General features: G+C 44.0%; 1 protein-coding gene across 6 annotated transcripts in view; it reads right to left on the bottom strand.

Moving 5' to 3' along the window:
* Positions 1-23053, bottom strand: part of LOC142587412 (uncharacterized) — a 116242-nt gene extending 93189 nt beyond the window's left edge. Inside the window, exons 1-3 of one of the 6 annotated variants that reach the window (XM_075698409.1) lie at positions 22898-23050; positions 17898-17993; positions 14417-14559 (exon numbers count right to left, since the gene is read on the bottom strand). In XM_075698409.1, the coding sequence (XP_075554524.1) occupies positions 14417-14559; positions 17898-17970 (216 nt within the window). In that variant the 5' untranslated portion in view covers positions 17971-17993; positions 22898-23050. Of the gene's footprint in view, positions 1-14416; positions 14560-17897; positions 17994-22897 lie in introns of all 6 variants that reach the window. The other 5 variants (XM_075698411.1, XM_075698410.1, XM_075698414.1 and 2 more) reach the window with 5 other exon arrangements.
* Positions 23054-26939: the final 3886 nt, after the last annotated feature.

The raw sequence follows: 26939 nt of genomic DNA, 5'->3' as shown, positions 1-26939 counted from the left end.
CTGTGTGCCACATCTTACCAAATAAAACAAAACGAATACGCAGCCACTCCCGCAGATGGTATAATTTTGATCAGCGGCCGATTTTGAGGAGGCCGGTAGCGCGTTGCTGGTGCCGCGTCGTCATGGCACAATTATAACGATTGGCCACTTCGACTTTAATACCGGTGTCGGTGCTATCGGCATTGCCTGCTTGAGAGAAGCACGATTGAATACCGCGCAAGAGAAAAGTACAGTGTACACCATTGATGCGAAGTTGACATACAATTTTAAAGGCCCGCGACGGAAAGCGCTTCTGTTGCGACTTCAGAACTCTTGTTGTCGCAACAGAACATTTCTGTTGCGATTTCAGAACTCTTGGTCTTCGCGACAGAATGCTTCTGTTGCGACATCAGAATTTCTGGCGTAACGTCAGAAATGTATGTCACAGCTACAGAAACGTCGGGAACTTCTGTCGTACAACAGAAATTTCTGTAGTTGCGACAGGAATTCCTGTGGTCTTTCTGAACTGGGCACTACAGAGCTTGTGACCTCGCATAATCTCAGTGCACTTCTGTTGTCATCATTAGGCGCTTGTTGCGACGATAGGTTTCTGTCGTAAAGCAACAGTTCTTTCTATTACAACAGAAGTTTGTCGCATTACTCCAGGAGCAATTCTGTTATGACAATCGGGGCCTGTGGCAACGATAGATTTCTGTCGTACTACAAAATTTTTTCTGTAGTACCACTGAAGTTGGTCGCATTACTTCAGGAGCGCTTCTGTTGTGACAATTGGGGGCCTGTTGCCACACTAGGTTTCTGTAGTATTTCAACAGGTCTCTGTAGCACTACAGAAGTTTGTCGGGTTACTTCAGGAACATATCTGTTGTGAGAACAGGGTGCCTGTTTTGATGGCAAATTCTTCTGTAGTACTACAAAAATCTGTTGTAGAGCTTCAGCTTTCTGTTGTAACAACATACATACAACAAAGTGTACTTCTGTAGTCACAACAAGAAATGTCTGTTGTATATCAGAAAAGTTTGTCGCTCTATCAGGAATTTGTAGTAACTACAGAAAAATCCTGTTGTACAACAGAAATTTCAGTAGTAGTGAAGGCAACCTCTGTTGTCATATTCAACTGAGTGGGAGCAAAATACTGGTCATTGCAGGTTGTGGACATGGGAATGGGTGCCGAATGAGGTTGACAGAAAAAGCAGGTGGTAGAGATTCCAAGGTTTCCAATTTGTTGCCGCACAACTGCTTAAATAACAGAAATAGTGGGGACCGCATAATCAAAGGTACCGTCAGGGGGTCGTGAAATAGGGGGGGCCGGACGCGCCACTTCAATCTGGCGGCGAACGATACGTGTGACGGTGTCTTCAAATGGTCGTGTGGCGGTTAAAGCGGAGCGAGAGGACGTGGCAGGGTGTTTGGGAGCCGCGAAAATTGTGAGACGACGCGGCGGCTTTTGGCTACCTCGAAGCTGCAGCATTTTTTGACGATGGCGTCGACGATAGAAAAGTCGTTGTAGACGAGTAAATTGAAGGCGTCGTCACCGATGCCTTTTAGGGTATCGTCCAGTTTGTCAACCTCGGTCATGTGCTCGTCGGTTTTCCGGCATAGCGTGAGCACTTCCTGTATGTGCTCATACACATACGATTTGGTCGGCGACTGGACACGGGTGGCTAGGTCTTTTCGCGCAGCCTGTTGGCGACCTGACGGGTTGCAAAATAGGTCGCGAAGCAGCTTTGAAAATGTCCCAGCTGGAGAGCTCAATCTCATGGGTGCGAAACCAGAGACGCAGTGTCCCGTCCAGATAAAAGATCACGTTGGCAAGCATGATGGAAGGGTCCCAGTGGTGGCTTTGGCTAATACGCTCATACATGCTGAGCCAGTCGTCGACATCAACGTCATTTTGCACAGAGAATTTCCAAGGATCATGGAGACTAGGAACCGTAACGTACGTTGTGGTTGGTCCCCGCAGGTTTCGGTTTCGGGGTGGTTCCATCGCTAGCCATGGCTGAGAAGAGGACGGTGCGGCCGCTTCGGAGCTTCATGGCGAGGACAGGGAACGTTCCACCTCCACCACAATGTTACGCGAAGGGCGAGTCAGTAAGACGAGCAACTATTTACAGGTTAAATTTACAACAGCGGTTGCGGCGCTGACCGGTGACGCCGAAGTTCGCGATTTCCGAACGTGGCAGGGTATTTAGGTCGCGTACCTTCAATATTTTCTTGCCTAAACATTTCATATGACAAGCCGCCACGCCCCATTCAACATCGACAAACAAATGGACGGGTTGAGTGCACTAGCCACACTAAATAAGACAGCATTCATTTCTACGTATGTACCACACACTACAGCTGCGAGGACTGCGCTGTGGTATTCACTCGAGGTACGTCCCAACATGAAGTCGCTCGTACTACGCCGTTTTAGCTGCTGTACAGGAGGACATCAAGGTTATCGAAAGAACACCTCCTTTGCTTCGACACGTCTCTGCAAAAACACCCCGCAAAAGTAGATTCCAGCAAGACCCTGCACCAGCTCGTCTCAGACCTCGGCTAAAAAACCTGCGCCACCAAGGGCAGTTCAACAAGTATTCTCAGAAAAGTGTTGCTTGCTCTTTCTAGCCGGGTGATTTAGTCATGGTTCGAAGTACACTACGTTTACATCGAGGAAGCGGAAAATTGCTTACCCCGGTTTTCTAGGTCTTTCCGTGTTGCGGACGTTCTGGGCCCTGTGTCATTTCGTTTAGCCGCAATTCCCAGCCTTCATCACAACCGTCGCCTATCCACTTTTCCTGCTCATGCCAACCAGGCGAAGCTTTACATACCCTCAGGAAACCTGTTCAGAACTCTTGTCTGACTCCTGTGAAAGCCGACAAAGCCCAATAGTGTCCAACTCATGAAATCAGACAGAATTCGCTAAACTGTCAAACTTGATAAAGAAGATGAAACTAGGTGATATTTGAAGTAACACTGAAGAAATTGACAAAGTTTGCAAAATAGCCGCAACATGATAACCGTGAGTACATAACTTTGCGTAAGATAGGGCTAGACGTAACCAATGAAATATAAGCAGGGTAATTTCATGAGTGATTTCAATGATATAGTAAACCAGTAGAAGAATTCTTTACGGACCTGTTCAGTACCCAGATTAGCCACACCCCCTTTAAGTAGAAGTAGCCTATAACAAGCTCATTCTATAACCAGCGGCGAGGTTATTTGGGTCTTGCAAGACATGTCCGGGGAAAAGTGGTAGGAAAAGATTTAATAAAAGTCTACGAGGTCTGTTAAAGAAGTATCCGACCTTTGGACGAAGAAAAAAAAACTGACAGAACTGGAGCGTTGGAAACTAATCACCCTCAAAGTAGTCTCCTAGGGACTATGCACACTTCTCCCAGCGGTGCTACCGTTGTGGGAAGCATTCCGATAAGCCCTATTTCGGAATGAAGTTTAGCTCAGCTGTCGTTGCAGCCATAATGGCCTCTCTTGTCTGAGATCGCGCTCCTTTCAATGGCCTCTTTATTTTGGGAAACAGGCAGAAGTCGCAGGGGGCAATATCAGGAGAGTAAGGAGCCTGTTGAGCAACAGGAGTTTGTTGAACAACAAAAGTCTGAATCCAGGGCGGGGGATGTGCAGGAGCATTGTCGTGGTGGATGCGCCAATTTCCTGTTCGCCAGAACTCCGGTCTCATGCACTACACGGCATCATGTAGGCGACGGAGGACATCCCTGTAGTACTCTTTTGTGATTTTTTCACCCTGGGATGTGTAGTTGTGGCGTGCCACACCGCCGGAGTCAAAGAAAGCACTCAGTATAACTTTGACGTTGCTGCGCACTTGGTGGGCTTCTTTTGTCTTGGTGACGTGGAATGCTTCCACTGTGACGACTGGGACTTGGTTTCCAGGTCGTACCCGTACGCCCAAGACTCGTCAGCAGTGATTATGATGTTCACGAAGTCCGGGTCACTCTTTGTGGTGTCCAGCATGTCTTGTGAGACTTCAATACGAAGTTGCTTCTGCTCCGCCGTGAGCAGCTTCGGCACGAATTTTGCCGCACCTCTCTTCATGGCCAAATCTTCGGTCATAATGGAATGTGCAGAAAAACTGCTGATGCCCACCTCGTCCGCAATTTCTAGAATAGTCACACGATGGTCACGCATCCCCACAGCGTTGACATAGGGAATGACCTGGTCATTTCGGCTTGTTGATGGCCGACCGGAGCTCTCCACCAATGTGCGGCAATCTTTACACCGGTTCTACCACTGCCTAATCTGTGTGCTGCTAATACCATTGTTATCGAAAGCCGTCTGAATCTTCCGAACGGTTCCTACTTGGCTGTGACCTAGTTACTGGCAAAATTTGATAGAGTAGCGCCACTCAAGTCGCTCCACCATTTTCCTTGCAATAAAAAACCGATGAGAGCACTGCGCACTACCTCCCTCAAACGCTGCGTTCCAGCGACTGACGCTATCGGCAGGCGGGAACGAATTCGTACATGCGCACGAAGGTTCGAGGTCGGCTGATGCAAGCGGGCTTGTTTCATATCCATCAGGTGTCCGCACCTCGCATACTTTCTAATAGGCCTCGTGTGTGTTTCAAAGGGGAGAATACATGCTTAGACAGCACTTTACACCCAATTCCACGTGACTTCAAATGTACAAGAGAGCTGGAAGATTACCAACAACGTACTAATTCGTAAGTTGAGAGGCGTTAACGAATTGAAGAATATATGCCCACAAACATTGTTTCTGTATTGTAGAAAATAATAATCAAGATAATTTTCTGGGAAATGAGGCGAACACCATAACTGAATCTCAGAAGCAAACAGGGTGGCTTCATAATAGGATATTCTACAATAGCTCACGTCCATGTGAGCGATCAGGTGATTGGAAAACTTCACGAGTACAGTGCGCGTCACCCTTGCGTAGAGCGCGCGAACGGCTGACGCCAAGGCGCTCCGGCGCCAGCCAGCGACTTCTGACGGTAGTGGCTGGGCCCAATATTAGATGCGTCGGCCATGCGTGCCAAGGCGCTTCTTATTTTGAGCCCAGCAGATACCGTTAGACGTCGCTGACTAACGTTAGGCGTCGGAGAGCCCCGGCGGTCGCCGTTCCTGAACTCTGCACATCTATCTCTATGTGGGTTTTATATATTATGGTATGACATTTTATTTAGAAGGGATACTAGCAACAATGGGAGAGATGCGTAATGAAAGAGTGCAGGCGGTGTATGAGGTTATCTTGAAGAATATTTACACGTGTACTTGTTTGCCTTTTTCGGGTGACCACTTTTCATAGCCTAAGAAACGTTAAATCTCAGCATGGGGCGCGCCCGCACGCATCGGAAGTTTCTCGAATGTTATCGATGGTTCTTTTCCTGTCGGTTATCACCGAACCTTGTGTAATCTGATTTCATGTATGCGGGACGCAAATAGTGTAAAAGTGTAATAGTGTAGAAATAGCGGAGAAGTAAAAAACCGACGCGCTTGGCCCCCTGATCAGATTTTCGGCCATCAGCGACTGTGTTCTTTGTTGTCGCCGTTCTTCGACTGTAGCCTGTTGTCGAGGGCACAAGATCGCCCAATAAAACGCTAGTTTCGTCATTCCCAGTTTTGCTGCTTTCTTCACCGTACAGCTACGTCACATCTGGAGGATGTGCTAGGGCGTTCTTGTACCTAACGCCCCCGCAAAGCCGCGATTCATGCCCGAAGCCAGAGGAACATACCAACGTCACCTAAGGCCACCGAGCTAGCCGCATACTACAAGGACTGCCCCCGAAGCACAGACTTCTGCTTGATACGACCAGGAAAACCATGACCAGCTCAAGAACAACATGGGCAGCCTCAGGGCCACCTATCGTGCTTCAGCGACCCAGAGAGCCCGCTACCTACCGTGGAGCTACGTCGGATGATCCAGAATCCTCCCTTGAAACCTTCGAAAGGAACTCGACCTTGAACTGCTGGGTCTCTGACAATTAGCTACGCCATGTGTACTTCCTCTTGGAAGATGCCGCGAGGACTTGGTTCGAGATTCGGGAGTCCACATTTACAACGTGGGACGTGCCTGTTGCGCAGCAACTTCTTGAGGACCATCGCGAGCATTGTCCGAAAAGAAAGGGCCGAAGTTGTGCTGGAAACCAGAGGAGAACTACACAATGAGACCATCGCCATATTCACGGAAGAGATGAATCGTCTTTTCCGGCACGCCGACCCAGAAATGTTCGAAGACAAAGAAGTCCACATCTGGATGCAAGGTATAAAGCAAGAATATTTCGCCGAACTGACCGCAACCTACCGAAGACCGTAGCTCAGTTTTTGGCAGAGGCAACCACGATTGAGAAAACTCTGCAAATGCGCACTAGGCAATATAATCGCCAAGTGCTCATGCCGCAGTGCGCCATACAAGCACTGGGCTTGGTGACCTCCATGAGACTATCAGGGTCATTTTGCGCGAAGAGCAGCGCGAAATGTTACTTTCGTCACAACCTCAGGTGTCCTCAGTAACTGACATGGTGCAGGACGAACTTCGACGGTCACGGGGCGTTTTCGAAGTGGAACCCGAATTGTCCCCTCCAGTTCCGGAAGCGATGACCTATGCCGCCCTCGCCCGCCGTCAAGGTTCCCCTCAGTGCCCGCGCCAGAGCCCCGTAACGCCGCAATTCCGTCGTCCACCGCCGCGGCCGCCGCCAGGACGCCCACCCGTCACCCAGCGCAGTTACGCGAGGAAGACGGGCATTTGGCGAGCCGCCGATAACCACGCGCTCTGCTTTCACTGCGGAGAAGAAGGTCATGTGTACCGCCGATGCCCATATCGTGACTTGTGGATGGGAGGGTTCGCCTTCAACTCGCCGCGTCCACAGCTTGGAGAGCGCCCTTATGACATCGCCGACTACTTCACCGCCACTCAGTGGAGTTCTCAACAGCCGTTCCGTTCGCCCTCACCAGGCCACTATTTCTCCCCGCAACGCCAGTCATACACATAAATACATTGACACGTGTACTTGTTTGTCTTTTTCGGGTGACCGCTTTCCGCCGTCTAACAAGGCAGATGTCACGTAGTAGTGAGGGTAAAGAAAGCCACAAAACTGGGAATGACGGAACTCGTGTTTTATTGGGCGAACTAGGGCCCTAAAACAGTCTACACTAAAAGAACGGCGACAGCGGCAAACACAGTCGACGTGCGTCTAAAGTCTGATCAGCGGGTCAAGCGAGTCGGTTTTTATACATCAGTCATCGAAGGTTCCAGAGTAATCGCTGGTGCCCGCGTGACTTCTAGAAAGTTCTACACCATTTGCGTCATGCATACATGAAATCAGATTACACAATATTCGGTGACAGAAAATTCCGATATGTGCGGGCACGTCCCGTGCATAGTGATGACATTTGTTAGACGGACAAAAGCGGTCACTCGAAAAAGACAAGTACACGTGTCAATATGTACAATAATTCGATTGTTGCCTTTCACAAGAAAAGTAGAAATTGCTTTTGAAGGAAGTGGACAGGCAAGGAGACACATTGCTACTCACTGCACCGAGATTGCGAAGGCATTAGTCTGTTAAACTGAAAATGCTTAGGCGTGTGTATCCCCGGCAAAGATCCCAGTAATCTTCGGCATGCAGATGACATTGTTCGGTTCAGCAATACTGACGATTGCAATAAATGATTGATGAATTTATCATAGAAAGTGTAAAAGTAGGGTTGAATAATAATACGAAGAAGAAGAAAGTATTGTTAAGCCTCGGAAGGGAAGAAGAGTTCATGAACACACAGAGCCTGTGCGTTCTGCGCAGTAGTAGATTTACCTAAGTCAATTACTCAGAGGTGACCATGAATATGAAAAATAAATTTACAAAAGATTAAAGTGTTTTGCATACAACAGGTGTTACCAAATTCTAATTGGGCATGCCACCAATATACATTGAAATTAAAATTGTACAATCATTTTATCCTACCAATGCTAGCATATGGACCAGAACCTTGAATTTTAACAAAGCAGCTTGAACACAAATTAAGGACCGCACAAAGTGTTATTGAATGAAAAATGTCTCGCTTAACATTATCAAACTGGAAGATAGTGATGTGGACCAGAAAGAAAATGGGAATAACAAATATTCTAGTTGACATTAGGCGAAAGAAATGGAGCTGCGTTGGACGTGTAATGCGTAGAGTGGGTCAGCTGTGAATCACTAGAGTTGCAGAATGGGTGCGAAAGGGCGGGACGCACCGTCGATATTGGCAGAAAGCTAGGTGGGGTGACGAAATTAGGAAATTTGCAGGCCCAAGTTGGAATCAGGTAGCACAAGGCTTTGCTAATTGGAGAACGCTAGGAGAGGCATTAGACATGCGGTGCACATATAAATCGGGTGCTGCTGCTGATGATGATCATAGCTATTGCAGTGATAATTGATATGCTCGTCTGGCGCTTGCGCAACCAGTCCGACATAGAGCAACATAAAATTTAGGTAATACACTCACTAATGGCTAGGATGTTCGCAACAAAGATATCGCAAATATCTACTACCCCTTGCTAACATTGTCTATGTTTGTAGGTTTTTGAGTGCTGCATTTTTTACGCAAGAAAATATTGCTATATATAAAACTGCTTTCTCATTGTACTGTTATTTCGTGCATTGTGCTGTTTGAAAGCATTCAATAAACTGCACTTGCACTCATTTTCATTCCAAATTTTTAATATTTTACTTACACCTTGGGATTCGATATAAGCAGGTGTGATCAGCTACCTAAACTGACTATATTCAACGGAGGCTAACGTTATTATTATATATGGAGAACAGTGGCACAGATATAACTCCTCCAATGAAAAATTATAGTACAAGGTTTGTTGATCGGAATGCTAGTTAAGGACGTTAATCCACACGGGGCAGAGGCGCTATATATACATTGCTTTTTAAACGCCTTTGGGGCAACAATGGTGCTGGCTCAATATACTGCCAACAAAAGCAGTGCCAATAGCCAATAATGCACATGCCGAGGGATTGCTATCTTCTAAAGGATGTGACTAAAATACGTGCTGCACCACAGAAAAAAAGAAGCTTTTGTTCATTGTGAGAGCTGCAAACAAATTTCAAATGAAATGCTCGCAGCTTAGATAAGTGATGTGTTCAGCAGTTCGACTACGCCTCGAATGTCGTGTATTGCTCATTGCACGTGATTTTGCAGGTGTCCCGCATCTTCAATTAACTTTATTTTCGGCGGTACCAAGATGTAGCAAACGAGGGACGGCGGTATACCTTACGTCACGAACCAAAGTTGAAATTTATTTATAGAGGGTTTTTGACAGCAAGGATATGGTTACTAGCCGTTTCGACGTAGTAACAAAGAAGAAAAACGTCGCAACAATGGGGGAAGTGATTTTTCTGCGGTAATCATGAGTACCTTTACCTGGAATTAGTTCCTACAAAATACGCCTTACCCCTAGTCTATTTACCTCCTCATCGCACATTTGTGAGGTGCGGGCCTCGGAAGGACCTCCGTAACTGCAGCGACCGACACGTCTCCTTTTCTCTTGTGTCCCTTCTCTTTCTCAAGACTACATCTCGTTCTTTAGGTCGTCTTTTCCAGTAGGTAATCTGTATACATATTTTCTGTAAATAGCCTGCAAGTAAACCGGGCCTTACGGCGCAATTATAATATGTCCCAGCTAACTTTAGCCATAGTTTAATATATTCGAATGCCATGTAGCTAGACAGACACAAGGTAATGTTGTTTTCCATCGCTTCGAGCAATTGAGAAAATTTTTTCATCCTACATAATTGCGTAACTAACCCTAATTAATTATTACACTTCTCAAATGTTATAGTTAGATGAAAAGTGTCAATGAGAAAATTGTATACCAATGTGAAAAACTCCCGATACAACTTTCTGTTGCCCAATGCATGCTACATAGAAGTGTTTTTCGCTGCGCGATAGAAGCTCGCGAATACACGCAAAGTGCTTCGAGCAGCGCGTCGCGCGGAAATTTTGTATGCATTTGCGGCTTTCTTTCACGCTCGGAAAAACACTTTTATGTAGTAGTGAATCAAGTCGGCGAGAGGTTCATTGACCAGGTCCAGATACCCAGTTCATTCATCGCGCAGCTCGCTAAAGCGTTGGCGTGAAAGTCGTTCATTGAACAGCTACACATACCACTTGAATATGGCAAATCAGTTCAGCCTTACCAACTGAGCTATCGAGGAGGATTGTCTATCACAGAGCGAGGGTGAACTAGGCGCCAACTCACGGCACTGGGACCCTGAATATAGCTAATCAGTTCTGCGGAAGCCCGCAAGGTGGAGGAAAGTACACGAAAAGGAAAAATTGCCATGCATCCGAATTGTAGCACGAAGCTACAGAGGAAACCCATGCGGGTCTCTCAGAAAGAAAGCCTTGCAGTTGAAAAACAAGTTATTCCTAGTCCGTAAGTTGAACCAGGGACCAATGCCTATCCCGGGCAGTCGCTTTACCATCTGGGCAGAACAGCAGGTTAGCCGATCACAGAGCGAGGGCGAATTAATCATCAACTCGAGGCACTGGGACTACCACGTGAATATATGGTGCAGCCTGCGAAAGCGTCACGTTGACGTCATCGAGGAAAAGTTATGGCGGGTTTGATTCTGCTCAGCATTAAGGAAATTTAAGCAGTCTTTCTGTATTATAGATTGGAACATTCCCAATGGTACATGGATAGTTGCTCAAGTTGGCGTAGAAAGAGTGTAGGTAATGCAGAGGCGCATTCAGTACCGGTACATAGTACAGTCCCGGTACAATATACTTTACCACTTACCCTCCCTAACACATGGCGATAGGGGAACAAGCAGTACACTAAGCGCGTGCGGCTTCATCTTTCTGTTCACCCTTGGAGCCGGCACACCGAAAAGAAGTAGACACGACAGATCCTGCGCCTAGTGGGGAACCTAAGGGGCTGACGTAATAGTTCTGCGGAAACCCCCAAGGTGGAGAGAATAAGCAAGGAAAAATGAGAACACCCACCCAAACGTAGCAATTGCTGCAAAGGAGACCCATACGGGTTCGTCGGAAGAAAAAGCTCGCAGTTGAAGAAAAGAGTGTTTTTTCTTCAACGGCGAGGCTTTCCTTTCGAGGAAGACGGATAGGTTGCCTTTATAGTAAATGCTACGTTTGAGCGGGTTTCTCATTTCCCCTTTATTAAGCTAAGGGGATGCTGAGTGGTGCGTCAGGAAATAAAATGAATCTCTTATCTGTAGCAAAACGGCTGGTAGGATGGCTATATATACGTTCGGAGGCATTTGCGGTGGTATGTATGCTCATCGATTCGTTGTCTAATTGAGCTGTTTTAAGACGGTCAGTCGATACAATGTAGTTACACCCTTTACCACCACTTTAAAGTCCTAGGGCGTAGCGTTGAGTAGCCCAAGTACCGTAGAGTAGGGTGTTGTAATGAGCGTGGTACCAACAGATTCAAGATGACCGAGGTGGTGAAGGAGAAACTCGGTAGTTGCGCCCATATAATGGCGGCTCGAGTAATGAACGAGCAGCTTGTGGACGAAATCCAGCCAGCTTAGTCGCAAGCTTGTCGACCTGTCATGCAACGTATGCATTCGATTCAATGATGCTCTCAAGATAGTCATCAAGAAATGGTGCGTCGGCGGCAATAGGTGGACGGCAGCGATGCCTCGGTTGCCAACTTCCATAATTTTGTCTGCTTCTTCAGCTAAAACATCGAGCCATTCGGCGGACGATACATGTATAGTCATGCGGACCTAGGGAGGCTGTACACAGAAATGGTTCATTTAAACACACTTCATTTCGACGGTTTGTGCACATTGGCAGTTTCTCTTTCATCTGCCACATCCCTTTTACCGCACTTACAAGCGCCGCTGGTGTAGTTGTACCTCACAAGCACGGACGAGATCGACAATAATAAAATTTGAAAGTGGGCTTTTACTATGGTAAAAAAAATATATTCCATGATTTAAAAAAGCAGCCCGAGGTTGAAACACAAGAAGTATGTGTTTCCCTGCTTTTCCATATATCTCATACTGTGTTGACTAATTATTATTCTTTAGTCACCACCGTCATCCGCCAATTTAAAACTGTATGCACGGAGCTTCTCCAAAAGGACAATCTGCTAGACTATGGCTCACATCTTCTTTTCTGCTGCTGTCCCTATTTAGCCATGTCATTGTGAATGACAAGCCTTCAAAAAAGGCAGGACCGCAAGGATAAAAGTAAGACTGCAATTTGTATCGTGTAACTTGTTAGTTGAATTTCCAGCTGTCAGTATAAAGTTGCTCCATAACATTTTCACAGCGCTCGTCTGCGGAAGACAAGCCCGTTCAAGCTTAGCGGTGTTTTATTCGAGGTCCCATTCCAGAGCTGTTTTTGTTTTTAGTGCACCCTTTTATATTACGCAAACAAATGTAGCGTTCGCAAGAAAAACACATTTTTTGGAATAAGAAGATTACTATAGTAACAGTGGTACAAGTATTGCTTGTTTTTCAATTTGACATGCAGCAAATGCAAAAAAAGAATAACGCTTTGGCTATGGCAAAAAAAAAATAATTTTGGTGCTTTCTCCGACCTGTTCGCGTTTTCTCTTTCTACATGTTATGTACAGATACAACAATATATTTTATCTACCATATTCTTCGCATCCTCCGTATCTCTTGAATTTCCAGATTGCTCTGACTCATATATGCGATTTGCAACTTGGCGCTTTGAAATGAATAGGTATTGTCTGTGACGAATTGTCTATCTGATGCACAATTTTTGTAGCTTTTCAGCTTGTGGTTACTTCGAAAACAGCCGGTTTCCTTCATCTCGTTCTTCTTGTATGTTGCGTTTCCGAGCAACAGGTGGACGGCACCTTGTATTTCTTGCTTCGCGTCCATGGTGTCTGCGGCTTCAGTATATTCTGGTCGCACGAAGGAACGACGCAGCGAGGCCTAACAGAATGTTTTGAATACCGCTATGGAGCAATGTTTTTAATTCACTTGCTATGCCGGTCATGCCTGCTGTAACGAGAGGACTTCCATACAAATTCTAGTGTGTGCGTTGGTGCCACGTCACGCATGAGTGGAACGTTCAAAGTGACGCCAGGTTTAAGAGCCAAATTTTCTAGCTTAAGAGGGAAAGCCTGCAATGGACGAACATTCGGAAAAGGAAAGACGATTTGCTATGAGCATTGGCGAACGACTGGCGTTCTAGCTTCTACACATGTGGGGCCAGCACACAGTAAGAACAATGAACCAAAAAACTCTTCTTTTCTGTAAGTTTGCTCAGTATGGCAAATAATTTTTGGTATAGATGCGGAGCATGCCTAGTTTACGGTCCATGCTGCTAAAGTTCTAGAAGAAGCCTCGTTCTGGCCTACTGTTGGATTGCTTCCGGTGTTGGAAATTACACAGCGAGTGTAACGCTAGCAAATCCTATCAGCTATGCTGTGATCTTAAACTGAAGCTTTATATTGAATATTCCTAAGTTGGACATGCGAACTGCTTCGGCTGCATCGGTAATTATCTCGGCCAATAAGTTTCTGATTGAAGGTTATAAGTGAAGGTTTCGTACGAACGTTATATGCGCTGCGAATTCAAGTATGAATAGGCCTTTCTTTCTTTATGAATTTCACGGTGACAGCCAAATTAGTATCAGTAACCGCACATTTGAACTGCGTAACCAAAATGATTCCTGCAAAAAAAACTCAACTCATCATGTGGGCTAACAGGTATTTCTAAAGTATGCCGTCCCGTTAATTGAAGTGTGGAATACTATCAACGGATAATTTACATTCCTAACATTCTTTGGTTTAACCTTTCGCGATGTGTCGCCGGGTGTACGTCCTTTCTTCAGCAATCCTCCACATTACTTACGTGCCTATGTGGCACAAGAGGTACGCAATTCTGAAGTGTAGCCCCCTAATGCATGTCTCTGAATAAACATGCCATCAACGTTATTCCTTCAGGGTGTTTCATACATCTTCATCCGTATTTGTGGCATTGCTGTGCAGATTACTAACATCGTTTATCTGCCTGGTTTGATGCCTGCAGAGAGCGGTGTAGAGCACAGAGGAAATTCAGGCAGAATAAATCCTAACCTTTTGAAAAATGAACATAAGCATTGCAAAATACAAGCTGCCAAGAATGACACAAAAAGGAAATCTATGCATTGGCGTAAATTACCGATTGTTTAGTTAAATGAGTGCCTGAAGCTCCGCCTAATATAAACTCCAGCACTGTCGTGGAATATAATTATATATATATATATATATATATATATATATATATATATATATATATATATATATATATATATATATATAAATATATATATATATATATATATATATATATATATATATATATATATATATATATATATATATATATATATATCATTACAATACCACGATGTCGTTACCCCATCAAAACTAATGGTCCTCCACTTAGCACCGAAGAATACACAATATGCAGTTCAGATCTTACGGATAGAAACACCTCCTGGTAGTATGCTTCTTTCGAATGCACGCTAGTTCCAGGGTGTTGATTCATTCCATCCTCGATGAGAACTATGTTAACCTCCCAATCATGGTGGCTTGGCACAGTCACTGGAACGTGGAAAGAACCGCGCCATTTTATCACTGTTCTGGGATAGAGAACTTCTATATTGAACAAAGGCACCTTATAAGACAAGTTTTCTAAAAAGACACTGCTTTTCTGGCCAATGTAGATTACATCTGTGATGTGATGAACACGACCATACCGGGAAACATACAATGAAGCAAAAACAAACATATTGAAGGCAACGTATGCTTATCTAATATTAAAGATTCAGATGTTTCATATTTAGTAAAACGTGGAGCTTGTCAGATTACGTTTCTCATCTCGCCCATTGAAGTGTTTCATGGAAGGCGTGGGTTGAGAGCGGCGCAAATAGAGAGAGTCTGTATAGTTAGTATATGTGGCTGAAACCCATTCCTTACTCTTGACTTGTAAAACGAAGTTACACGAGCGTTTTTTTTTCGCGTTATACTGCCACAATTCCCCTGTAGGGCCAGTTATTAAACCCATAACTTCGTTTTAGTAGTAGAAAGCCATAATGACGCAGCTGCCGCATAGGAAAAATAAGCAGAAGGCCTAATATTTTGGTACTTACTGTTGCAGCGCTTCATACGGGCCTACAAACGGAATTTCTTTGCACGTGTAAGTGTTTTGTAAATAAATATACCCTGCGAGGAACCTTGTCGATGTCATCCATTAGAGAAGTTAGTTGACTTTCTACGATATTTTATGCGCGTCTTAATCTATGAAATGGGATTTCTGCTAACGTTCTGTGTGGCACGAAATGCTTAGTCACACAATACATCTCCTAGGCTGGTTACAAAACTTCATTTATATCAATGATGTCGCCGTATGAATTTGAGAGTACCAGCACAGGCACTCAAAGACAGCTTCATTTGCTGAAATCAAATAAATAACTGGATAATACCGTTAGGTAAACCTGGCCACTGTATTTATAGATATCTCACAAATCACGAAAAATTAAAGTAAATGTCCAAGCGCACCTGTCAGCCCTATTATATTTGAACCAAACAGATAAGGTAACTGATATTGTTTCTTTTAATAGTGGACTGAATGATGCGCCATCGACACTGTAATAAATATTGAATTCGTTATTCAATATTTCTGCATAATATATCTATATTAGCAAATAATTCATTTAGGCTGAGGAGGAATGTCGCATTATTTTAAAATCTGCTTCTAATTTGCAAATGGGAGTGTAAACAGCACAATATATAAGATATGCCTTTGGAGCTTCAACACTGCCCAACCCATACATTCACATTTTGACGCGGACGCCCAAATATTCTCTCAGGTGCTATAATAGGCTAGCTAGTTCGTCATTGTCGATTCAATGGACGCGCGCTTGTCGAGTCATACACGAACAATAAATGACGCAAACTCAGGGTCCATGTTTGTATAATTTCATGCGCACACATATCTCAAGCAGTGCCCTGCCGTTGAAGCCCTAATCACCTAGACAATCTTTCTTTAAACTGGGAAACTTCAAAGTGTTTCGAAATCGCGCATAATTTGTCATGCCCGTCTTAATTGCTTAACAAATTTCCATTGCTTCCAAGATTCGAATCACTTATTGTTCCAAATTCCTCTATTGGAGGCTCACTAGAGTGTGCAAGAAAAATTTTACCATTTGCTTAATGCAATTGACTTGAATAAAACGCCTTTGCGCGATCTGCAGCGCCATACCTTGCATATCTCGGTTTCTTGGAATTAACTCCCCAACAATACCGAATCATTCCTCCAGTTTGTTACCTATATCTTACTGTAAGCGTATTTCTGGCACCGCGCAGTTGCCATCGATGCCGCATCGGGCAACTATGGCACGTCGAAGTGTACTGTTTACTAAATCTCTCTAGTGACTCTTCATTTACCTTCCTTAACTTTCTGGTGCATCTTCACACATGTGTTCGCGTAATATGTTTTAGTGTACAAAGATAAAATGGTGCAACAATCAACCTGCACAGCACGAAATGACATTTGAACTTTCCCACTATGGCGTAGGCATATTCGTACTGTTATCACTGTTTCATATCATTATACTAAATCTTGAGCGATAATTTTCTGTTTCACATTTGAACATCGTCAATTAGCACTCATTTACTCGTGCAAATCCCTTGCGTATTGTCCTACGTGAGAAAGAGGAGAGAACCTATTGAGAAAACGTAGAGATGTTCGTCTGAAGTTATATTCTCCATCCTGATACTCTAATCAGAGGGCAAGGAAGGAGATGTAAAAGAGGGGTATATAATAATAATATTTGGGGTTTTACGTGCCAAAACCACTTTCTGATTATGAGGCACGCCGTAGTGGACGACTCCGGAAATTTTGACCACCTGGGGTTCTTTAACGTGCACCTAAATCTAAGCACACGGGTGTTTTCGCATTTCGCCCCCATCGAAATGCGGCCGCCGTGGCCGGGATTTGATCCCGCGACCTCGTGCTCAGCAGCCTAACACCATAGCCGAGGGGTATATGGCGTGATGATCTTGATATGAAGTACTATAGGGCGCATTAGATCTTTCACGGTTCTGAATGTAGACCGCTGCTGATAACAAATATAACGCCCATAATGAAAAATCAGTGGCACAGCAGTGTATGTGAAAGCCGCCTGTATTCCTACTTATCCACAAATGTGGAGCTACTGGATGAAAAGTTGCTGTTAAATTTTAATATTTGGTTTCCGTCTCTTCATTGAAGGGCACCATAAAATTTCACATAAACAACGTTAATGTTTACGATATATTCGTCTGCTTATACATGCGTAGCTACATAAAGAAAGCCATCAGAATTTGGGCTTATGATTTAACATATAGAATATCGAACAGTACAACAAGGCAGAAGCACCGACACGACGACGCATAGAATGTGGGTTCTATATGGCGTTTCTTACTTTATGCGATCTTCAAAGGTAAATATTCATTATCATAAACATTGAAGCATAAATAAAATTGTAGATGCGCCGACCACCATAACAATGATATTCATTTTCTGCAATATTATTTTCTAAGAAGTCATATAGCAAAGAGTTTTACTTTTACGAGAAGCTCGCCATTTTCTAAAATAAACATTTTCCGTTTTCTCGTTCCTGTCTGCGCGTACTCTATCAAAGGGGTGTACATGACGCGTGTTCATCAGGCCGTTGATAGACAAGAGCTGAGAAGATTGTCTTATGAAATGAAACGGCAAAGTGAGAGACGACGAGGAGTTACGAAAAAGAAACTATTCAGCAAATAAGGCTTCACATTTGCCCACGCACACAGTAATGTAAATGCCAGTGGCCCTATCGCTCCATTTTGGAGATTGCTAACCATGTGGTTGGTTACCCACTAACCTAAGCACAAGTGAACTTGCGTATTGTACTTACGTGTCGCTGGAGCAAGGACACAAAAATTCACGAACACAGATAGGAAGCTTAAGAAAAACAGTGTTGACGCCATGCTGCCTTAAACCTTAGGTGATTCTGCGCATACAGAACAGAGCGTGCATGTGGCTGGTGTCTTTTGTGTTTTGTATCCGTTTTCGTAATAAAACAAAAGTTATTCTCCTCGATCTTCTTTGATTGTACAAAGAGAGTCTTACAGACTTTTCTTTTAAATCAGGCCTCTCCCACTTAAAGCTTACCAGTACTATTTTTCTACATGGATAGCGCGAATACTGCACGCAATATTCAAGCAAAAGAGGCGGATGGCGGCAGATGGAAATTCAAGACCGTGAGCAAAACAACAACAATGTGAAAGCGGGAGACAACGTTTTGACAAGTGGACTTGTCTTTTTCAAGGCGACAAATGGTTTCCTCGGCACAGTTTATATAGGTAAGGTTCCCCTAAAGGGTAGCACCAACGAGCGAAGGTGTGTTAGCGGCGAAAGTGTAGCATTGAGAATAAAGGAGTGCAGTGCGCAAGGTCGTTGACAGGGCCGTCTGTCAGCCACCTGTCAACGGCGTGCACAGCGACCCGCTATGACCTGCATTGCTGGTCGTCGTGGGCTATCGTGTGTCTGAATGAGATGATAGAAAGAGCGACCGGTGCTGGGAAAAATAAGCTGAAACTATAGAAATGAAATGAATAAATTGTACTGTAAAATAGGGAGCAGTGGGGCTGTGGCTAGGAGAGAGACTACGACGACGAGAAAGAACAACCTTGTTTCGGTGCTCGGTCGGCTACACTACCTCTCGCTGCTCCAACGTTCTAGTCGCGAACGCTTACTGTTCAAAGTGCTTCGCGACAAAATAAATGAAAGGAATGAAAGGAAGGAAAGAGAACAAAAGACACTAAGCAACCTTAACCTGTGGTTGCCTACAGGCAGAAATTTAGCATACCGAATAGATTCAAAAGGTCCCCTTGAAATGTTTATTCCTATTAGTTACAATGTCTTGAACTTGCAGATAAGTTATGATTCTCTGTATTTTCTTTGTGGTTCAGAACTAAAATTTGACTGGAGTACGTAGACTTTGAGTTCATCAACGTTGCGACCTGGTTGGTTGAAATGCTCGGCGATGGCTTTGGGAAGCTCTTTAGCTGTGACTGCGTGATGTTCGTTTAATCTGATGTTCATTGATTGTCGGATTTCACGGACATAATATTTCATAAAGAATGAACATTCAAGCACATTAATCACATTCGAACTTGCACAAGTAAAGCTTTTGTTGACTTGGTTTGCACGACTATTTGCGGTGCTTTAATTTTAATGGAACTTTGAAGGTGCCTGCAGGTCTTGCATCTGGGACGACGACATGGTTTTATTACGGGGGAATGGTGTTGGCTGACTTTTGCGTCCAGTAAGATATCTTCAAAGTTTTTGTTGAGGTGACAGGTCACCCTTGATACATCCGGGAACGTTTTTTATCAACACTCGTTACTTTGTAATATTGAGTGCTATTTTTGTGGGATGTTGTTTATGTTTGGGAGTGCATTAGAATATTTTGTTGTAAAAGTTGCCGGTCTGTCAGACTCTGGTGTACCAAATGCCCACTGTCTCTTCAATCTTGGCGCGACATCATAAGGTCTATTGAGAGCAACCTGGGGAGATAGTTTCTTTCTGCGAACGTTGTTTCAAGGTCACTTGGGTGGGGGATATCATCGTTCTCTTCGATGCACCTTGTTCTTATTCGCTTCGCTCGTCCGACAAAAATGCCTTGCTGGCAGTGTCGCTGATGATGGCTGTTGTTGTCTAAATATTGTTGGTTATTCGTAGCCTTCCGGCAAAGAGTCGTTCTCAGTTTCTCGTTTTCTATGCAGACCGTCGGGTCGAGGAAGTTGATTTAACTAGGTGAGTGGTGAGCAGTAAATTTATTGCTCGGATGAAAGCTATTGAAATAGCTAATTAAGTTGTTTAACAGGCTTGTGCCACGTTCCCACATTATAGATATGTCGTCAATGTAACGAAGATAGGTGTCGGGGTTTAAAGGGTAGGATTTCAACAAGTCCACCTCAAGCTGTTCCATGAAAATGTTCGTATACGTGGGAGCGAATAGCGTTGCCAGGCTAGTGCCGAAAGTTTGCAGATATTGAATAGAACCCGATTCGAAATAGGAGAGTGGGAGAGCTAATGTAAGTAGCGACAGGTAATCTTCAGGAGCGTGCGCTTGGGGGTTAATTGTGAGAGATTTCAATGCGGCATCAATTCCTTCACTCGTGGGTATGTCAGTGTAAAGGGCAGAAGCAGCCAAATTGACTAGAATACCGGGGTCGGAAAGAATTTGGTTGGCGTTGGTGCCCTCGATAATTCGAAGAAAGTGCGGCGTGTCTTGAACAAATGATGGGAGGGAGGTGGGGATGTTTGACAGGTGGTGATATAAGAATTTATGTAGCGACTCGGTAGGTGTCTTCCTAAAAGGCACAGTTGGTGGGCCTGGGATTTCTGTCGTAAATATTTCTTTGACGTACACTTTATGTATTTTAGGAAGAAGATAAAAGCGGCCTGTTTTTTTGTCATTGAGCATCATAAAGCGATATTCGACTGTGTGATTAGTTCCCTAGACAGGAACTCCACTACTGTGCTTTGGACAGTATTGGTGTAACCTGAAGGTGCGTTAGAGTCGAGTTTCATATAATCAGCCTGGTAGCTCAGTTGTTTGGAGGCCTCATGCTTGCACTTCTCTATACGCCAGATACGATTACGATACGACCGCCTTAGTTTGCTCCTTTTACTATAGTATTATTCCTTTCCGCGAGTTTTTTAAGGATTTGGTGCTGAGCGGGGGACCAACTTTTGCATTTCCGCCAATGCCACGCTGACCCTAGAATTTCCTTTGAGATTAGCTTTATTTATAAATCCAAGTATGCACGCTGTTCGGCTTCCGGTGTCCACGTGCTAGGTGGTCTAAGAAAGTCTTTATCTTGTTTTCCTACGTCCGGTCTATCGATAAAGAACTCCTTGATGCGCATGCTTCTTGAAACCTCTGGTATACATTTGTGGAGTTCATGTTCGTTTACTGCGTTGTTGATGGGACACAAGCTCATACCGCGTTTAAGGAGACCAACTTCATCCAGGCTTAGACTATGGCATATGTCTTCTACATTGTGGCGGTGCTCAGGATGCTCGCCTGTAGCACCATAGGTGGAGCTATGTGCTGTAGGGGTGACAAATTTATTATTTAGCCCTGAAAGGCTGACATCAAGAAAGTGAATTGTAGATGCAGAATACATCTGAGAAAACGATATCGATGGATAGGCATTGTTAAAGTCAGAAATGAACGAAAGCAGCTTCTGTTCATGTGACCAAATCATAAAAATATCGTTGATGTAACGCTTGTAATACAAAGGTTTTAGTGCCCGTTTTAGCAAAAGTTTATTTTCTAGCTCACCCATAAATATATTGGTGTAGTTTAGGCCAGTTCGCGTACCCACTGACGTTCCACTAGCCTGTTCATAGTATTGACCTTGAAATTCGAAGCTTTTTAGTTCTAAATTAAGAGTCAGCAAAGTGAATAACATATTGCTGTTGATTAGTTTCTCGGGTAATGCTGCTTCGTAAGAATTGACGGCTGCCCTGATGCCATCTTCATGTGGAACGTTGGTGTACAAGGATGCCACATCAAGTGTAACCAAAAGAGAGCCTTGAGGAATATTAAGATTGATAATATGATGAATAAGATAATAATATGATGCTGACGATGGCCGCACCCCGGCCATCGTCATGTACTTCACTGTATATATTTGCCTGGATGCAGAAACATTAATGGTCTTATATATATATATATATATATTAAAGAAACTTCACAAAGAAAGATGGTGCGCAGCCTAAGCTTGGATGATGGTCCGTAGTGGGCTTAATAAAATGAGTTTTGAGATATAACAGAAATAACTCGTTCATAACTGGCCGGCATTCCACGTGAAAAACGTTTGGAATATAGGCTGTTTTATACTAAAGTTTATTTTCTCTCGCACGAAACTGCCATAGGCACTTCATAACTCCAGGGCATAGGCCTGAAGTGGTGTTGTCGTCGATGCCTCCAGGGACGTATAGCGCCGTTCACTGCGGGTGCCTCTAATCCTCACAAGGCCGAGACAGTTCCACAACCGGTGCCAAACTGTCGAATGAACATCGACGTTGCACCTGCTCCACGTGACCAAGTGAGTGGCTTGGATAGAAGGACTATTCCGTGCACTCGTTACATGATGAAAAGTACGTTCCTTTTCAACTATACTAACACTCATTGAGAGGTACCACGATGATCTTGGCTTCCATAGAAAACACTTTATTTGTTGGAATTGTGTTTATGGTACTTATAAGGTGGAGTCAGCTGGAGGAGCCATCCAGAAGGGGGAGATACACCGACGGGTCGGATGACGCACATAATACCTTGTGGTAAAAGCTTATAAATGCTTTATAAAATGCTTATAAAAGCTTATGAAGCACACTGCGAAGAAGCAATTGGTTCTACGTCCTGATCTATCATGATAGTATTGTATAAATGCCGCTAGTAATGAAGCGGCAGCACGTCACAATGAACACCATCGCTGTTAGAAGCCATGTGAGATGGCGTGATATTAAAACCTAAGTCAATGTGTATTTGGTCCTATAGACAGCATTTAAAGATAAGAGGGTGTCCTTGTGGGCAAAACAATATGCAAGAACTCATATCACGAAGAATGTTGATCGTAATGCTGTAGCAAAACATCGCATTTCTGAAGTTACGTTTATTGACGCCAAACCATCAGATGGCTCCGTGAGAAGAAAAGCCGTCATCTATGCTAATGAAACGACATTTGAATTCCCTTTGGGCATGATGCCACGTCACGTGCATGCCTCGTCGGAGCAGAACGGGCAAAATGGCACAGCAATAAGAAACATCGTTACAGTGCACAAGTAAACACGGACGAGCAGAGGAAGAAGCAACAAGAACGCCGGCTTTTCACTCACCGGCGATGTTTCACAATGCTATTCACAACCAACGAGTCGAGCTGTGTACGCTCAGCAAAGGGGAACACCTGATGCCACGCTGGCGCGCCGGCTGTTGCGTAAGGGAGACGGTTTGGCCGCGAGGCCACGTCCGCCTTGCTCTCGCTCTCAGTAGCCTTTGTTATCCGCGCGTTCCTTGTTCGCGCAAGCTCCAGCTTACGTTCTAGTTTGGCCTCTGCAAAGATGAAGTACAAGGAAACGAAGTGAAAAAATGAATAAAATAAGAAAAGGAACAGGTTGGCGGTAACGAGTTCCGAACCTAGTATCCCACGTTCAAAAGTCGAGTTAGTGAGTGTAAACTTCATGGTTGCACTATGAAGTTTACAAAAGAATATTTTGCGGCAAGCGGATGTGTATGCTTTACGAATTCACCCACCTTAATACATCAAGGCTTGGCCATTAAATGCGAAGTCATCGTTAAATTGGAGGCGAGAGAAGCAATGACAGCTAATCTTCGCATAACGCTTTACGCGACATGGAGCCCAAATATTCAGTAAAAAACCGCATTGTCAGGAAACGAACCGCCAAGTAAGCTGCTTGGATAGACCCTCATAAGCATAAACGCGAAGTAAAATTTGAAGAAACAACCAAATCATGTAAAGCATTAGGAGCGACTTGCAGGAAGGGCCGTACGAAAGGATGGGAAGTCTCACGAAAAAAACAAGAAAAAGATATGTTATTTGCCACGCACAAAGATGTACTAAGCCCAACCACCTTCACTAACTGGCTTAAATATATTGTCTCGCTTCATGGGCTCCGACCTGAAAGGCCATACGACAACTGCGAAAATTCGGTGAATGCGTTCGATCCTGAGTCTGACACAATGAATAACTTGGAATTCGTAGTAAATTAAAAGAAACAATTGCAGGCTCCACCTTTAAGTAGAATAAAAAGTCGGTGTGTAAGGAATATCTTGGCGTGACTTAGCGAGGCCGAAACCCGTTCGTTCCACTGGTGCACACATAATTTATATGCGTCTAGTGCCACGTGAAGGTATTTTGGCGGAACATCTATCCACTTGATGCCTGCAATCGTTTTCTGGTTTATAGCACTACGAGACAAACAATAACTCTAAAGTTTTCATTCGTGCTCCTGAAATGCTGCGAAATTTCTCCATTGTTGATACTACACCTTTAACATTGGGCTTATCCGTCCAGAAGAAGGCTAGATCATCTTTAGAAGCTAAGACCTTTACTTCATTACCCAGTATATACACGCCGTCGATATAAGTCGACTTAATTACGCTTAAGCATAGCGGTTCCAGGTAAAACGCGAATAGTAGAAGGGATGTCGGGCATCCTTGTTTTACTGAAGAGAAAATAGAAACGAGTTAGGACAGATGACCATTAATAACTAAACGAATGTAGCAATGTCTAACGCCTTTAGGCACAACCAAGTCAACATCGGGGTGCCCCATAAGAGAATATAACAGAAATAAACGAGAAGCTTTAGGAAGGACTTCCTGGAGCATCGCAAGCTGCCCAGTGGAACTGTAAAAGTAATGAAGACGTGTACGGATGATATGTATGTTGACTTGGATGGATTGGCCACTAATTTCGCGCGTGTAATTCGAACCAATGAGAACCGCTATACCAAATTGCAATTTATCAGATTTTATGAATGATTTAGAAGCAAAATTTTTTTATTCACGTTTGACAATGCGAATGGTCTGTAGCTTCTAAGAGAACGCAGTTTCACATTACCTGTAGTTTTAGTAAATGAAACTGTGTGCGTTTTGCAAAAACATTCTGGAACAGCGTCCGCGTCTAAACTTGTAGTAAAATATCTAATAATGTGGGACTGACACTTGCTCTGAAAGCTTTGTAAACTTCACTTGAAAGTCGATTACGCCGGGTGTTTTCAATAAAGTCAGCTAAACCATAGTTAACTCAATTTCTTGGATTGTAAGAGTACCTCTGATGAACGTACACTCATCATCCTGCAAAGGTCTTACGAGAGACACAAATCTCTGCAAGACTTTTGCATTGTAATTGTCGGGAGGGGTACTGATCAACACACTGTAGTAAGTATTGAACTAAGAAATTGTCATTCGTGTTTGTTGGACGACCACGTTAGAGTATATTTCCGGAACTACTTTGGAGACAGCGTTACGCCAATCGTCAAGTAAATCTCGACGTGTTGGCTCCTTGGGGTGTAGGGCTCGCCTATTTCGAGGTCGAAGTTGCGCTCCTTCGTAACGCAGTGCGTCATATTTTTGCCAGTGACACTTGCAATTTTCTCTGTCTACAATGCAAGTGCCTGGCATTGCGCATTCCATCTCATAAAGTCATTTTTTATTTATTGTATAGAATGTTCAACGATGCAATTTCTACAGTCACTGTACGAGCCTCTTGCTTAAAGGGCTACGAAGCAACAAATAACGGCAAGCCAGTAAAAAAACACGTTGTTACGGCCATACGCAAGCGATTTATAAATTAGTGGACATTTGAAGTTCAGAGTGGCTAAGGTTGTTTTCAAAAAGTGCGCACGCACATTTATATTTAGATATAGAAGTGTGACTTGACCATTCTTAGTGCGTTGACAATCTCTAGTTCCAAGTTATGCAGCTTTTTCAGTTAAAGGAAGAACGATAGTGTGTGAAACTTGTGTGGCAGAGATTGACATGTCGTGCAAATATAACCGTCTAGAGGAAAGCAGAAGTTTGTGCCCGTCCTGTGTACTTGTGCCTTTCTGAGTTCATGTTTCTTGCACTACTCGTCAAGGTTTTTAGCTATGAACCAACCAGCCCGAACTAAACATTTATTTAAGCTTATAGAGTGTCCACTGTGGTCAGAAATTAGTTACAGATTTCTCCCCAATGATTGCGTTGAACGTACAAGGATAAGAGAACGAAATCGGGATGGTAATACAGGACACTCATCGAAAGGAGAGTGATGAAGAGACATAAATACGATTAAAGCGAGCGTAAAATCGACCTTGAATACGAGTTTAAGAGCCCGACGCGTGGCCAGACACTCCTATATCTATGAACCCTGGATTTTCTATTACGTTTGATGAAACTTCACCACTCCTGTCCCACTAAATTTTAATCTCACTTTGATTACTAGGATGGCACACAAATAAAATCTTCCATTACCATAATGCAGCGTTCACAGTCCATTACGCTAGACAAAGTATTAAACAAGAAAAATCATTCAACAGCGTCAGTGAAAGCATAGAGGTTGACTATTCGTCATTGCACACCCTGGTATACCAAATGCAACATATATATCGGCCTTCAGTGTCTACACGGTAACTAAATTCAGAAGAAAGTACGCTATTTTTCATAAACAGGAAAAGCCATGGATAAACCAAAAGCTTCTGAAATGCAGACATTATAATCAGACAGAAAAGGTCGAAAACAGTTTCTACCTTGTCATCACTCTCAATCTTTGCCTCCTGCATGGCGAAGAAGTCTAGGCGATTCCTAGATAAAAGCCGGCGAAGCTGTGCAGTTCGCTGCAAAGACCTAAAGCCTACTACGTTCAAAGTTGCGAACAGAAGTTGCTGGGACAGCGCCATAGTGACTACCCCCTATTTGAACCTAATGCCCTGCGTGGTGGCCCTTGAGGGCAATGGTGAGGCTCCCTTCAAACCCCTACCAGGTCTCCTCGACCGTTATCGTCTTCACGTTCATGAGTGTTTTGACGTTTTGCGGTGACATGCTTACCTTGTGGTAGCGGTCGCGCCGTTGTCCGTGCTTGATTCCGATCTGTTACTCACCTGGTGCTTTGAAATTGATGTATCCGTGCTACTTCGCCTGTGCTCTGACAGCACAAGGCAAGTGTTGAGATGCTTTGGTGTAGCAGATTAGTCACTCACGGCTTCCTCATGATTGTGCTTGAGATGAACTGGCTGCGTGGTATACGGGCGCTTCCTTGCGTTGTTGCTTGTTGTTGGTGTTGTTGATCATCTGTCTCTCCGCTGCCTTCCTGGCGGAGGTATGTGATACCATTGTCTGTAACATCTACAAGAGACTTGCTGACATGACTTCTGCTGACGA

This window comes from Dermacentor variabilis, chromosome 7 (assembly GCF_050947875.1).
Source record: "Dermacentor variabilis isolate Ectoservices chromosome 7, ASM5094787v1, whole genome shotgun sequence".
Classification (NCBI taxonomy): Eukaryota; Metazoa; Arthropoda; class Arachnida; order Ixodida; family Ixodidae; genus Dermacentor; species Dermacentor variabilis.
The sequence above is the reverse complement of the archived record's forward strand: the minus strand, read 5'-3'. Positions and strand labels throughout refer to the sequence as shown.